Consider the following 16,372-nt stretch of genomic DNA (forward strand, 5'->3'; position numbering starts at 1 on the left):
CTGCACTTTGTCCAACAGACTATTTAACTGCACCTTAGTGTATATATTACCACCCACATACAAACATATGTATATACACATACAGTTCTTATGTACATACTCTCTTATTATATTTATACATATTCTATTTTTTTGTTGCATGCTCTTTCTTATTTACTATTTTATTATCTTCTTACACGGGGGTTGCAATGGAAATTTCATTGACATGTCAATGTCCAATGACAATAAAGGCAATCTTGAATCTTGAATCTTGAATCTATTGTTTCAATACCAGAAATGTGAATATATTTTAAATCTGTATTTGTATCAGAATACACATGGAGGATACCCAGTCCTGTAAGAGAATACGAAAACCTTATAAAAGGATGATTTGTACAAATATATCTTGGCCTAAAAAACATCTTTTGTTTCATTTTTTTTTAAACTTCCTGGTATGAGTAATGTTCCTATAGTTAAAATGCACAGATGTAAAATCATAGGTTATCTGATTAAGTTGTTAATCAACAACTATTCAAACACAGAAAAAACCCCAGGCCCAGTTCCACAGAATTGGCCTCGGACTTTGTAATGTCTTTATAGTGACGTGTCCCTGTACGTGTGTCTTTATTTCTGTATTTCCTGCTATTTTATTGGGACCACCTCTGCACCAAAGTAGTGTCAAAGTAGTGTTTTCCCTGCACCTAGAAACCAGAGTACAGCCATGATTGATGCTGAAATAAACCCTCTTTAGAATAATGATTTGACCTCTGACACTTTAATTCACCCTCTGAATCCTCAAACCTCTCTGATTATTTCCAGGTTTACTTCGTGATATTAGAGACTTTTAATGTGGTCTCGTCTCAGTCTCAGTCTCGTCTATATTTCCATTATCTCCACTGACTAGTGGTTGAAGTTGTCGACTAGTTGGCAGAACCCTGAGAGCTTTGTGTTTACCAGCTCTACAATCTATTGTGTCAATACCAGAAATGTGAATACATTTTAAATCTGTATTTGTATCAGAATACACATGGAGGATACCCAGTCCTGTAAGAGAATATGAAAACCTTATAAAAGGATGAAAAGCCAGTATCTTGGCCTAAAAAACATCTTTTGTTTCATTTTTTTAAAACTTCCTGGTATGAGTAATGTTCCTATAGTTAAAATGCACAGATGTAAAATCATAGGTTATCTGATTAAGTTGTTAATCAACAACTATTCAAAAACAGAAAAAACACCAGTCCCAGTTCCACAGAATTGGCCTCGGACTTTGTAATGTCTTTATAGTGACGTGTCGCAGTACGTGTGTCTTTATTTCTGTGGAAACACTTCTATTTTATTGACATGGTAACTTTCATTTCACAAAGTGATTATTTTCATTTATCTCATGGGATGAGTCAGCAGAATAAAGTGTCTGACAGTATGTAAGTAACCTCACAGCCCCACTGATCATCACACTGCAAGCTCCAGTTCAATACATAAATCAATAGAGCTTAAATCAATACATAATGTCAACATCATTATTTTTAAATAGAAACTCACAGCACACGTTAAAAAAGGAAAGAAAAAGAAGATGAACTGATTTTGTTGAATTGATTATGTTTATGTTGATTATGTTTTGATTATGTTGGGATATGAGGTTGCTTCAGCATTTGTTATGTTTCTTTAATGTTTCAGTATTCAGTTATTAACAACATTATAATTAGAAAACAAGCAGAATCATTTTGTTTCTCTCAAGTTTGAACCTTTACTCTGATCTCGGCTTCAATCAATGACTTTTTGTTGAATGACTGTTCGGATTGTTTGATTGTAAGCACACTGTTGATTTTTATGGAGCTGAATCAATGTCAGATTCCTGTGAAACTTAAACACCTGTTGAACATGTTCACTCTCTTCATGAGCAGAAGACTCATTTCAATAAAATGAAGACCATTGTGTGATATTTTATTTACTGTGTCCTAAAGTTGACTGTACCAAAGTTATAAAAGGCTTCATTATTTGAGACATTAGCACGTAAAGAATAAAGAACACAAGTCCTCAGAGGACGTAACTTGTCTTACTCACAGTGTCATAAGAACACTGAGAGAGGATTGTAATACTTGTTGAGCCTCCACATGTTTATTAAGATGAAGGCTGTTATCAGTTGCTAAATGTTGATGTCATTCAACACTTTGGACGACCCAACAAGAAAGTGGAAGCAAGTTTTATATATATATATATATGTATATATATATATATGTATAACAAATCAGAAAAGGTCCTAGTTTGTAGTGATTCAGTCTCTGTTACACACACAGACATTAATAATAATAATAATAATAATAATAATAATAGATTTTACAGGTTATCGGAACACACCAGCCGTGTTATATATAATATGTAATATTGGATCATTTCCCTCAATACATAAATGGCCAAGTATAATATTTTTGTCTCATTTGTTGAATTGGGTTCTCTTTATCTGCTTTTAGGACTTCTCTGATGATGTTTCAGGTCATATTTATGCAGAAATATAGAAAATTCTCTTTGTCACAATCTGCAACCAATGACTTGCTTAGAGAGACAAAACCAGCCTGGCCTCTATAATCACCAGCTGTTGTCGTGACACATATTTCAGGACTTTTTTATGTTAGTATGTCCGGTTAACAACAGAGTATGCAGTATGGGTGGTGAGGGATTTACCGTACTCTCAGAATGACTCATTTTAAAAGGTCAAACTGGAGGAACGCTCACTCTATAAACTGTGAGGTCTGTTTTTTCCAATGAGGCAACTTCAAGATCACTGAAAAACCTGAGCAATTAATTAAAAGGTCGGATTAACTTCTACTCAAATGCATAAACTATGTAAGAATCTCTAATAAAGCGTCACCTTCATAATCACAACAACAGAAATCTCCCATGAAATAACCAGTCAGATTTAACACCATCAAATAGAAGATGAATCATGTTAGCTTGAGCAATTTCTTTCCTTAAATTTAAGACATCTTTTTGTATTAAATGAATGTGTCAGCCTATCGCAGAGAGTCGAGGATCTCTTTACTTGTGGACGACTCGATCAGACGACCTCAAAAAGAAGCCAAGTCAAGAGCTTTGGTTGGGATGTACATAATACACTCCAGTTTTATTTGAGCTTTTATATTTTTTTTGGTTTAAATCACAAACAGTTGAAAGAAAAAGTACAGAAATGAGTTCAAATGACAAAAGATTCCTTTCTAAGGTCAGCACAAACAAAAAATCAGCCCTAACATCACCGTGCTCGCACCTTTTATACCTTCACACCTCAACAACAACCTTAGCACAGCTCATTCCTCTCAACAGACAACATCGTTTGTTAAACAGGATCTAGCATATGAATACATCAGGAGAGTCTCTGTACATTTTGGGTGAACAGGCCACAGGACGGTGTCAGTTGGTGCAGCAGCCGTACATCAACTTAAAATCAAACCACAAACTCATCTATCGGCTGGTGAAGGCAGCGGCATCATCAACACGTCCGTTAGACTTCCTGCTGTCCAGGTGTCAGGGCATTTAAAAGACTCAATAAGAACAATTGAAGGTAAGATCAGAGTTAAGCTCAATGGGCTGCATAACCAGGAAGTAAACTTTTTTGTCGTATGTACAAGGTGAGCAATTCTCATTGGTTTGAATGGGCGCCATCTTTGCATCTGGTATCTGGTTATTACATAAATCTATGGGGCAGATGATTGGAACACCAGCAGTGTTGTGCAGTGAAGGGGGAGGTGGACTGACTCGTTTAGTGTCTGAATCTTATCAATAAGACCTTTAACAGACCGAGAATCTAACACGTCTGTCATTGCTCTTATTCAATTGGACAGATGTGCGCATAATTGTAATATTCATGCGCCCACAGGCCTGGGTACAGAGGCTCAGTGAAGCTGGAGTCAAAGGTGTAAAGGTGTCTCAGGCTGTTCATGGAGACTCTGTAGAAGGACAGAGTGCCACCTTCATGGTCGAGAAACACCCCAACTTTGTTGACACCTTCAGGGGGAATAGGAGCAGGACGCATGTCATTTTTATGCCATGCCTTGAGTGTGGATACACCTGTTTTATATGTGCTTTTGCCGAAAGACCATGATATTGAATTACATCCAAGCTCAGCGTCATGACCTTTTCCTTTTCGTGCAACTCCCTTGTACGCAGCAAGTACATAAACAGAATCATACGCACCGTTACTCAACTCTACCTCCCAGTAATGGCGCCCACTCAACCCCTCTTTGCACAACACCTGAGTAAGACTGTCAAACCTCTCTGGGTGATCAGGATAATACAGCCAGCTATCACATGTCGCCTTCTTGTTGTCCTCTGATAGATGGAGGTAGCCGTTTGCTGTGTTTGGGTCCAGGGTGAGATCACAGGCGTCTGATGGAAAGACCAAAACAAAATGTGTGATGAATCATTCTGATGGATAACAACAGGTTTCTTAAGGAGAGTAATCTATACAGCGTATTTATGACTCAGAGAAGCACAGTAAATGACTTACACCAGATCAAATCTCTTTTGTCTGTGATATTCCTCACAGGAGGGAGGGCAGGCTTTGAAAAATCCTCAGTGACCAGTTTGCCGTCCTTGTATTGGTAGATGGTTGCTCCTGTGTATTTCTCATTATCAATGGCGGCGACAAGGAAACGGAATCGGCGGCTGTTCTTCAGTGCTTTGGCAAGATGGTGGACACTTTTGGCTTTTTCTCTCATTGTTTCAAGAACATTATCTGAGTAGCACCATGGGTCTTCATGGCTACACCCTTTTTCAAGTGAATGCACGTAGTGGTCCATCTCATCCAGGCAGGGGTCAGCACTCTGCAGGGAGGTGAAGATGAAGCACAGAGCATCATCGACACCTGCAGCAAGAACCTCTCTGTCCAGTGCTGACTGACTTTGGACGATCTTTGTTCCCTCCATCATTTCCACACAGGACCTGATGACGTTGATCTCTCTCTCTTTATGATCCAGCCACTTGTCTAGTTTTTCCCGACTGAATGGTGACTCCTTTCTGTCATCAAGGAGTTTCTCTACTGAGCTCTCGTCTTCTTTACCTTCACGGATGAGGGGAAATTTATCCCTCATGGTCCGCTTGAGCTTCGATGCATAACGACTACACCGTGTTTTAAAATCGTTTAACTCTTCTCGAATCTGTGGAAAATTCTGTACCACTGTGTCGTCCAGAGAATCGTTGCATCTCATTTCCATTTCCCTTAAATCTTCGAGAGCATCTTGCAGCTTCCCCACTAATCCGACGCTGATCTCTCTCTTCAGCTCAGCTGCAGTAGGGTCATAATTCTTCAGAGGAGTCAGCCAGACCGTCACTGGAGCCCTCTTGTCTTCATTTTCTCTCAGCAGCTTTGGAAGCTCTACATAGGTCTTCACTGCATCTTCAAATGTTGTAGGGTTTCTTTCAAGGATGAAGTCTCCGTAGAATTTGCAGGAGAATTCGTTGGTCATCTTTTTTTCTTCATCAGTCAGCTGGAGGCCAACTTTACCCTCAAGATTAAATGAGGGGATCTTCTTGATCACAGCCTCCATGTGGCCCTGGATGTCCTGAACGCTGCTGTCTTCTAACTTCTCACTGTCAAACACAAAGAAAGCATCTGCCCCATAAAGGATTTTTGTGACTACATGTGTTGCCGTGGTCCTCTTGATGACATCTTTTTGTTGGTTGATCATGGCTTCAAGTTGAGTCACTGACAACTCTTTGAAGTGTGTGGTAGCTTTGTACTGCAACGTCACTCTGCTCTGATTCTTGAATTTCTTCGTATCATTCAGATACTTGGCAGATCCTCCAACTTCAACCAGTCCACTCATGAAACTGGCCTTCAGAGAAGCTTCAATATCCAGCAGAGAGGACTTTGAATTAAAGGAGTCAGATGCCTTTATATCAAATGAATTGTAAGGCTTAGGGTCATTAGTTATCTGCCCTTGGAGAGTTAAGCCTACAGAAAAAAGAAACATGAGTAATCTGTTAGAGCATGGACAGAATTTAAATATAAAGTCACACAATTACAAAAAGGATTTTTGCAGCTTCATCATGAAGGTATTCTTGGACCAAAACAAGGAGAACCTGTGACAGTAGAATTGATAGTTTTGCAGATAGCCACTAGTCTATCAGTGAAGTTTAAGTGACGAACACAAATGCTTTCAACACAATCACACACTCGTCTCAAAAAACATGAAGTCAAGGACAACATTTGCAAATAAGTATGAATGTCAATGTCAAGTGTACAAGTCTCAAATACTGGCACATGCTACACTGACAACTGATGTACGTCGCTCTGGTTGTCTGCTGGACAACAAGAGGGGAGGAGGCATTGCTATTGGCTGCTGTATTGTTTTGCAGTTATACATCATTCATTCATTCAATCATTCATTCAATCATTTATTGCCAAAGACAATTCATGGCTACTTTTATTTTACTATAAAAGCAAAGCAGAAGCACCTCAAGTAAAAATTAAAAACATATTGTTAAGAAATAATAAATGCTGCATTTATTATTAAAGGACATTGTTCAAGTCATCTTTTTCTTTGGTTTTTTTATAATATTGTGATAAATATGGTACTGTATGCTGATGATATCATACTGTGCGTTTCTGGTATTGTTACATCCCTAGTGTTTAGTAGTGTTGTTGATTGATTCTGGTCTATATCTTGACATTTTATACAAAGTATTCTGCATATTGTGTTATAATATATTATAATAATATAATATGCAAAGTGACTGCCCTCTACAGGTTGAAACCGGGCTATTGCAGTTGAATTTTGCTATCAGCAGATCCTGAGGCAGGCGACAACTTTCATCACCAATCAACCCACCCTTCGTGCCACCCCCTATAAAACTAACGTATCCTGACTCGGCAGACTGTGAAGAGTATCAACAAAGAGTGGACAGAGCAATTATTATTATACTTTTGGTTTTATTAATATCCATATCTCACTTAGTAAAGCTGACACCATTTCTGAAAGAGATGATGTTTGAATGTTGTTTGTGGCTGAAAGCATGCAGGTTGAAAAATGTACGGGATACGAATAATGATAACAAAGATTTGAATATTCATACTGATGACACTGCAGTTGCAGCTCGCTGACATGATGAACCAACACATGAACAGTTACAGCTGACACACAGTATTTATGGTTGAATCATTGAAAATGAGAACTTTCAGCCCTGCTGATCAGAGAAAAGTGGTTCTAGTCAATGTTCTCGTGGGGGAAACTTCCAGAAACTGTCTGAAGCATGAGCACACACACACACACACACACAGCAATGAAGGTACACCTACTGATCAATGAAGAACTTTCCATGACCACAGAATTTCTGTTGAATAAATACTCGAGTAGCCGAGGATCCATCGATCTGATACTTGCTGAATGAAACTGGATAGATAACATTAAATATTACACAAAATGTATTTGATAGTGACAAAGGAGAAAATTGAGCCCTTAGTTTGAGTCAAAAATAGTGTTGCTCAGCCCCACTCTCATGCAAACCAGGCTTCCAGTCAGAGAGCAGGAGAGCAGAGAGCATGAGTGGCAGGGCAGCACACACATTAAAAATTACACCAAAACCATGTCCTCACTTCACTAATCTCCCTCCCTGGTGTCTTCAGTCTTAATTAAGATTCACAGAGCATCCCTGGTGACATGAAACGACAACAATACATGTTGGTTGGTCATTGTTGTGTTGTTTTTGTCGTGTATATAAATGTAGGTTTGGTTAAAATAGTGTCACCATTTAATGAAATTAATTCAAAGACAGGTAGAATTAAATATATTCTTAATATGAGTTTAGTCCAGACTTACGTGAGATCAGTTTATCTTCCAGAGCATCGTAGAGAGTTCCCAGGGTGAAAGTTCGACCCAGGGCAGCGACTTTCAGGGAATCTGAGCTGTCCATTTCTTCAGCCTGTAGAGAAATGTCAGGTTAGTGAGCACATCGCCTTCTGTACTGCATTTACACTGTTTAAAACATGAGGACTCAGCCTACAAGTCTACCCTGTAAATGCAGTACTTCCCTGTAAACACTAGTTTGATGCTGATGCTGTTACACAGACTGGAGCACTGAAAAAGTCTAAACACAGTTTAAACAAGTTTTTGTCTCTGTCCGCCCAGTTTGTCCTCACCTGGTGAAAGGTGTGTAGATCAGCTGAGTTGTGAGAGTCTTCTTGACTTCCAGCTGGAGCTTCCAGTGTGATCAGTGATGCTGAGAGACTCCTTATATCCTGTCAGATACTGACTCCTCCCATGACTCGCCTCCCACTGTGACGGGAGGTCTTTGATGAAATATGAAGATAAAGACCTTCCAATGACCACATAATTTCTGTGGAATGAAAACCTGAACAGGCTCCAGTGTTTTAATTGATTTCTGATTAACTAATACAAAAACAAACATGTGATACCACAGTAACAGAACAGATTCTGCAGAGGTGCATCTATGTGTTTAACAGAAGTTTACTCAAAAGCTGAAGTAGTTTTTTGTTGGTCAGCTGGTCGACGTCGTCTCCCTCTGAGACCGAAACAGTTTTGACTTTGGGGACAAAATATATTTATATATATTGGATAAAAATCAATAACATGGAGAGAGGAGACTCTGGGGCCTTCTGTGTCAGGCATGTTTTTTATACTGCACATAGAAACCAAAAGTATTTGATACAACAAGAAGAACAGGTTTCTATGATTTTATCTCGTTCTTTCTCCTCCGAGCCTGTACTTGTACCCAAGGACCAATGAACAGTTGTCAGGACTTGAGATGTTATCAGTAAACCAGTCTGACTGGGTATAACCCCCCAAAAATTCAACAGTTGAACTCTGATTAGACATCCAAGATGTGATTGATTGATTCATTGATGCCATCGTTGATGGTGACGATGCCATCGGTGATGGCAGGTTTGAGTCTTTCGTAATAATGATGAAACATCACTCCCATGTATGCCACATGTGTGTTAGGTGAATGTGTTTATAATTAGCTTGTGTTTCATTTATTTGCAGTTTTTCTTGAGTTGGTATTTGTTGCAAAAGAGATAAAGATGTTTCCTTGGTTTGCATTTTTTGTTTCTGTTTACATGCAGGCAGGTATTTCTGTCAGTACTGTGCCAACTTCCTTCACAGTTCACAGCAAAACCATTGTGATTGTGTAATCGCCAGACATCTTGGTGCTACTGGGTGATCTGCACCCATGTGAATCAGTGCCAGCCTCACTTCTCACCGGCAGTCTGTTTCTCAAAAATCATTGACGCATTTCTCTTTATAAAAGGCTTCATTATATGAGACATTAGCATGTTTCGATGCATAGAATGATGATGGAGCATAAATCATCAGAGGACATGTGTGGGTGGTTCCTGTCACACCAGCCTTACAAAGTCCACGACAGGGTCTCTGTACTCCTCCTCCTTATTGGAGGAGTCACCTGAGAGCGTCTGCAGGTAGCATGCTCCTGAGTTGAAGCAGAAGTCAGAGGTGTAGAGGGGGAACAGACAGAACGGTTCCTCGGGGTGTAAAGTAAAATCTATGACTGGTGCTGTGCAGAGACAGAAGCTTGCAGAAAGAGGAGGTCATGATGAGGTCATGCAGAGAAACATTAGCTTTTCTGGGAGAATAAATGTGTCACTTACGAGGATGCTGAGCTTTTAATATTCATAAAGAGTCATTAATAACACCATCAAGCACATGCTGTTTAGAAAAGTACTTTAGGAACATGCACACAAAGGGCAACCATTTCCTGTTTATTGGCCTTAGAAACTGACAACAATTAGCTGATAATCAGCCTGATCAACCACCAGTCATCAATACTCACACATTATTAGCCTGTAAACCATTAATCAAACCAATAACCCGTCGCAGTCAATAAATGTGAGCAGTCAGCTCGTGTTTCTGTGGTGGTGACAGAAGGTTGAGAAATAAACATACAGTATTTGAATGAAGCAGAAGCTCGCTGTACTCTCTGAGAATAATATTACACCAAACTCCTTTTAATAAATATGACATTTTAAAAAGTCCCTTCATGTCTGCAAAAACACATTATTCAAGAAACACAAGATAAAAGGTGAAGATGAATGCCGAATTAAACACTGACTCGTAACGCTGTTAATTCATCGAGCGGGTTAGCTGTTAATGGTTACAGAGTGGGACAAACCCTGTCCGGTGTGATGACTCTGGGAAATGTGAGTTTGTTTATTTGCTGCGTCACATGTGGTTCTGATGAGGACAACGACAACTTTCTTTCAGTGGGACAGCTTACTTACTTTATATGGTGAATATAAAGTAAAAGAATCAGATGTGCAGGTTTTGAGGGAGAAAATCAACTCTCAGATAAGTAGTTTAACTTTTTAAAGGCTCAGTTTTTTCACTAAAAACTGGCCACATTAGTTTTTAACAATCATTACTTTAACTGAAGGAAATTCAAGTGCATATGGGGACGATATATCTTTTAGCAGATTAATCCACATTTTGTGCTTCACTGCAGGAGTTCTTGAACTCGAGTGTTTTGCAAAACCCATTTCTTACAATAAGTGGTCCGTTCATATTCTGACCAGGTTTGTGTTTCTCATTACATCCCCAAAGAGCTCAGCTGCCTGAAAATTTGAGCAAAAAAAAAAAAATCTGAGAGCGGGTTCAACATATTGACAGCTGAGCCCAACCTGTTGCCTTCAGTCGAAGGACAGCTTGACAGGCAAGAGCAAAAATCAATCTTTTTATATTTAATGAATTAAAGATGATGCACTGACCTCACCTGCCCGTCCTCGCATTCCAAAAACACTTAATTTCCTTGTTAAAGTCCAACTATTTGAGTGTTGTCTCAGCTCCAGAGATGAAAAGGTTGCAGCTTTCTACTTTTCACCAACTGGCTTGAAGGGATAAGACACGTTGGTAGGACAACACCATACTGGGTATCCGGTGTGGTAGAGGAGGGGTCAGCTGTAATGAAACAAATACAGAAACACAGGTTTGGTTTTAAAGTCAACTTCAACTTATTTTAGTCCCTCTCTTCTCTTTTGATATTCTCACTTCTGAGACGTCAGATGAGAGCGAGACAGGAAGTCTCAGGCCTGTCAGACTGCTTTACGCTCTTCTGTCTGATGAAGTCCTCGTCTGTTTGAAAGTGACAGGATCGTTTCTGTCTTTTTGTTTTACTGGGTAATGTTCTGATGTATTATCTGGGTCAGATAATACTGACGCAAACCGAGCAGCAACCTCCGGACCTGAAAACTGCAGTTCTTCTTCTTCTTCTTCGAGGGGCCACTTGAGGTTAGCTCCAAAAGTGAGTCAGTTTGGTCACTATGACTAATTTCCCTTCTCATGACATCTCGTTTGCTTAAAGTTATGCAGAATTAAGGATGTGGCGGCAGTTATCCATGAGCTGTCTGCTCGGCCTCACCTCTGATTCCAGTCAGATCTCCACCTCTGCTGTGTCCGTAGTGTTCGTGCCTTTGGAGAATAATATGGCTTGCTGTCGCTTATGTGGACTAATAGACCGGAGCGGTGCTACAGACGCCGTTTGATGAGTGAACCTGCAGCTGGCGAGCTCTGGAGCCTCTGGAGAAATAAACACCCAGAACTGAGGAGAGCTCAGAGTTTGTTTTATAAAGTTTTGGGGTTAATTAGTGGATTTATCTTCACTCTCGCTTCTAAACCGGTCTGCAGCAACGAGCCTTGTAATGTGTATGTACAGAGAGGAGATGGGGAGAAGAAAAGACTGCAGGATAACAGAAACACACCCTCGGTGCTGGTTACTGCTCACTATCACACAGCTAATGTGCTGTAAGGTATTCTGGCTGTTTTCAGCAAATAAACCCTCAGACTCACACGAGTAGCTTGAATCAACACAGACGATCCCTCGATCAAACTCATTTAGCCTCAGCTAGCTCGGTAGCTTCCAGCAAACTGAGCTTGTTTAACAGACTCGGCTCACTTCAGCTCCCCGATGCTCCCGTTTTTGATTAGCTGTGAGTTGGGCGGAGTCAGGAACTGCCAAGATGGCGACAGCCGCTCCTGCCGACTTTGAGCTTCATCCTGGCTCTTCAGAAACCTTGATGGTGACGTCATGATGGCTCTGGCCGCTATTTTTACAGTTGTGTCAGTTGTGCAACCAACCGGAGTGAAAGTCTCACACGCTCCAACAGAAGTTAGAGAACGATTCTGTGTTTCAGAATGTGATAAAAACAACTGCAGATTTTGCTTTCATCCGTCCATCAGCAGCCAGCGTGCTCCGTGCTCCTGAGCTGGGACTTTCCTAATGGACCAGCAGCTGCAGCTCTGAACATTACTGACGGGTCAAACACAAACCAACACCACGAGTACAGCATCGTTCAGGCTGCAAACACGCAGCTGCCAGTATCAACCTTAAGAACAGGAAAAGTGAATTATTTAAATCTTATTCTCTTCTTCCAAACTAGTTTAAAAGCAGTGAAGTTCGGTCTTCACGTGTGATCTTCCTCACAGATCATCCTCAGAGAGACAAGAGCTTCTTCAAAGCAAACTGAAGTGTTCCTGACCGACAGCGAACAGCAGATCAATACGCCGGCCTCTGATTCTTACCTTTCCAAAAATACACGAGTGCAGTGCCTCATCAAAAACTCCTGATGTGAAAGTTAAATTATTTTTAGACTTTACTCAAACAAACACATGAAACAGCTGCTCAGTTACAGTGACAGGAGTATTTATAGTCACAGCCCAGCACACACACACACACTTACAGTCAAACACACACACACACACGCTCATGACACGGTTTCCTGCTCAGAAGTCTTATTGCAGTCGGCCTCAGACAGCCGTCCCACCGCTGATGGATGTGATCTGATCTGTCTGCTGCTCCCTGCGGCTCAGCCTAATCTGCACAACATTATTGCTTTGTTTGGAAAAGTTGATTACTGCTCCTCCGCTGGTGGTCGAGGGAACAGTGCGGCGCAGTCGGCAGCCAAATGTTCCTCCGAGTCTTCTGAAATCAACACGTACGTGTTTGTCTTACCACTCTGCTGAACTTCATTCAGACATAAAAAGCCTTTTCTCCTCCTCTGCTCCGCGTAACGTCAAGGGAACGCTCAGATTTTGGACTAAGACCACTTTAACTTCAGAAGATACTCGACTAGATGATCTCAGACTGCTGACGTGTCACATTAGATAAACTTCTACATCTCAAACTTAAACAGCTGAATATGTTGAGCCTCAAAAGACTGACATCACTGTTCCCAAACAATATGACGGTCGCAGACCTCCGTCGTACGGTTGCAGTGTGTTTAGGAAAACTCTCTCAGTCTCTCAGTTGACTTATATGTTGGTTCTTCTGATGAGGACGGTCTGTTGCAGAATGAGGACTGTGGATTTTATCGCTCATTACTTACATTGAAAGCACACGAAGAGACATCATTACCGTTACAACAAGAAACATCAAGACATCGTGGCCAAAAAAAACGACTGTCTCAGACAACGTTTCAACATGTGGAAGTGTTAACCACCGGATAGTTTCAACAAGACGTAAGGACAATTTCCAGCCGTGTTTGTAGCAACAGAACCAGATGTTTTGGCGAGACGTCGAAAATATTTTACATCTATGTTCGGCCAACAAAATCGGACATTTTTAACAAGACTTTGAGACATTTTACAGCCCTGTTAGGGATGAGAAAATCTGATGTTTCAGACTAGCTGTCAGGACATTTTCCAGCTGTGATGGGGCAACAAAACCAGATATTTCTGACGAGATGTAGAGACCTTGTACAGCTCACCTTGGTTCGATTTCCAGTCGGGTTGTGGCAACAAAACTAGAAATTTTTGACGAGACATCAGGACATTTTTCAGCACTTTTTCTGGGGGCAAACCAGGAGGTGACAGACAAGACCTTGGTTCTTTTTCCTTTATTTCACATTCAAAGTTTCAACATACCTGTGGTTTGCAGGTGTGAACCTTGCCAGCATTTATTCTGGCATTTGGGTTGCTCCTCCAAGAGTTGAGCTAAAACGCCTCCCCAACAGTTTCCTAGCTGTGTTACCCTTTCAGGACATTTGGTGCTCACAAATCTGGAAACGTTAGAACATGCACACATCTGTACTCACCCGTTGTAGCTGATTTTCAGACACTGTATAGTCTCACACACGCCGCAAACGATTCTCACTCCCCCCCCCCCGTCACACAAACACACACACATCATCAGTTATTGTCTATATGTGAGCTGCGCAGGGAAGCAATGAAAGAGTGTAATGATGCTACCTGACAGCCCATTAAACCGGAGAGAGATGAGGATGCAATTAGATTGTCATCCACGCTGGAGTTACCGCCGACAAAACAGATGGAAGGAGCGAGAGGAGAGAGGGGTTATTTCTGGAGGGTGAGGAGTCTTTTCAGGGTGAGCGGATGATTTCTGGGCCGACATTTGACACGATATCAGGTGATTGAGAGAGGACGATGTGATCAGCTGTGTCGTCAGCTGCTGAGTTAAAAGCACCGGCTGAAGATAAAGTTTCCATCAGGGGAGAAAGAAAGTCGCTCCTTCTTCTTCAGACGTTTCATCTTATAAAATAATCAACAGGAGTGAGACCTCACTTTGAATGGAGCTGCAGATTTACTGGAGACGCTCGCTGTTCGCTCCCAGAGGCAAACTCATGTGTTTAAAGTGTTTTGATGGAGAGACGCTGGTCTTCATCATGCAAACAGGTTAAAACTGTTACACCTCCTGAAGCTCAGCATGAGGCTGTGTCACGTCATGTGTCGTCACATATCATGAAATGTGACTCCAGCTGTGTTACACCTAATTATCTATTATTTATTAAAGGAGCATTCTGTAGTTTTGGGGAAGACATTTTAATCAGAAGAGATTGCACAGTACTTTGTTTGTATGTGGCGGACCCTGCCACCTTTCTAGCTTCAAACAGTGTTCTGGGACCTTATTTTCCTCTGAGGACAGCTCGTTTATTCACTTACTTTGTTTTATTAGCTCATTAATATTGTACATATTAAAATTCTGAGTTTAAATGTTCTTCTCCAAAGCTACATACTGCTCCTTTAACTGTTTATGTGACTGTTGCAGCTGTAGAGGAAGTTATAACTGTCACAATCATTGGGTGTTTCTGTACGGCTTGTTAAATACTAAATAGGCGGGTTAGAGTAAACCAGTTGTGGAAGAAATATTTAGATACTCAAGTGAAACACTGTGAAACACTTAAATAAATGTATGTAAGTATTATCAGACTAAAGTTGCTGTTTTTGTCATTAAGTCTGGTGGCTTTGGAGAAAACAATAAACTGCTTCAGTTTCCAGTAAAGTGGTGAAAATATTCTAAATATGGTGCAAACTTAAATATACTTATTTATTTATTTAGCTTGAGAAGGATTTTCTCGACACATTACAGGAACATTTCATCCTTCAGTTTATTAAATCAACTCATGTGGAGGTTGATGAGTTTCACTGGGAAGGATGTGAAAAGCTGTAATGTGAAAGCTGTCAGACAGACGTAATAGAGTAAAGAAATACAGAATTATCCTCTAAGATGAAGTGGAAGATGAATATGAAGTACTCAAGTAAAGTACAAATACTTGAGTCAATATACTTTTTGAGTCAATACTGTAAAGAAACACAGTGTTTGATTGATTAATGCTTGAATTGAATTACTGTTCATGTCATGTGTTCAACATGCATCGTCTTATTATGAAAATTATTTCCATTCACATTACTTCCCCTCTTCTTCTCTGCTTCCCCTCCAGTATAAAAGCATCGCAGTAGCAGCTTGTCGCCAGTAGGAGGTGTGATGTTCCACCAGTGACCTGCTGTACCAGCTGTGTGTTTAAATTAAGTCACTTTGAAACATAAAGAGTTAATAATACACCAAAGTATTCTTATATTAATATTGTGTGATTACTAGTGTATAAAATACATAATAACCAACATGTATACAAGTTTTAATATAAATAATAATAACTACAATGCACTGTAAGTGTTGTTTCTCTATATATTTTATACATGTTATAAATAATTCAGATTAATTCATTAAATGTTGAGGATGATGATGATGATGATAAGAGCATCATTACAAACAAAGATTAGGATTACGTTAAAATGCTGATCATGATGATTGTGATTATAAAGATGATGATATTCAGGATTATTGATGAGTATTGACTTTGATAGGGATGATGATGAGACTCCTGACGCTGATGCTGGTGATGACAGGATGAATGGATGCTGATGATAAATACAGTGTTCGTGTTGATTATATCATTCGGTGCCATCAGAATTAGAATTATGAGAATGATTAAAAAAGCGTTAACACAGATACTGATCGATCGTATTGATTTGAGCCCGAACAGTAAATTACTTTCCTGTGAATAAATGAATGTGTGAGTGACAGCGAAGAGTCTCCAGGGAAACCATGAACGCACCACAGCGTCCAGGTGACATCAACC

At 40.2% G+C, this 16,372-nt stretch overlaps 1 protein-coding gene across 1 annotated transcript; it reads right to left on the bottom strand.

Moving 5' to 3' along the window:
- Positions 1 to 3,796: 3,796 nt before the first annotated feature.
- LOC141015792 (stonustoxin subunit alpha-like) lies at positions 3,797 to 8,165 on the bottom strand. Its single transcript, XM_073489980.1, has 4 exons — positions 8,108 to 8,165; positions 7,788 to 7,890; positions 4,478 to 5,923; positions 3,797 to 4,356 (listed from the first exon to the last, which is right to left on the bottom strand). Exons 2-4 carry the CDS (start codon positions 7,879 to 7,881, stop codon positions 3,797 to 3,799), a joined length of 2,100 nt encoding a protein of 699 aa, XP_073346081.1. The 5' UTR covers positions 7,882 to 7,890; positions 8,108 to 8,165.
- Positions 8,166 to 16,372: the final 8,207 nt, after the last annotated feature.

Source organism: Pagrus major, chromosome 20 (genome assembly GCF_040436345.1).
Source record: "Pagrus major chromosome 20, Pma_NU_1.0".
NCBI lineage: Eukaryota > Metazoa > Chordata > Actinopteri > Spariformes > Sparidae > Pagrus > Pagrus major.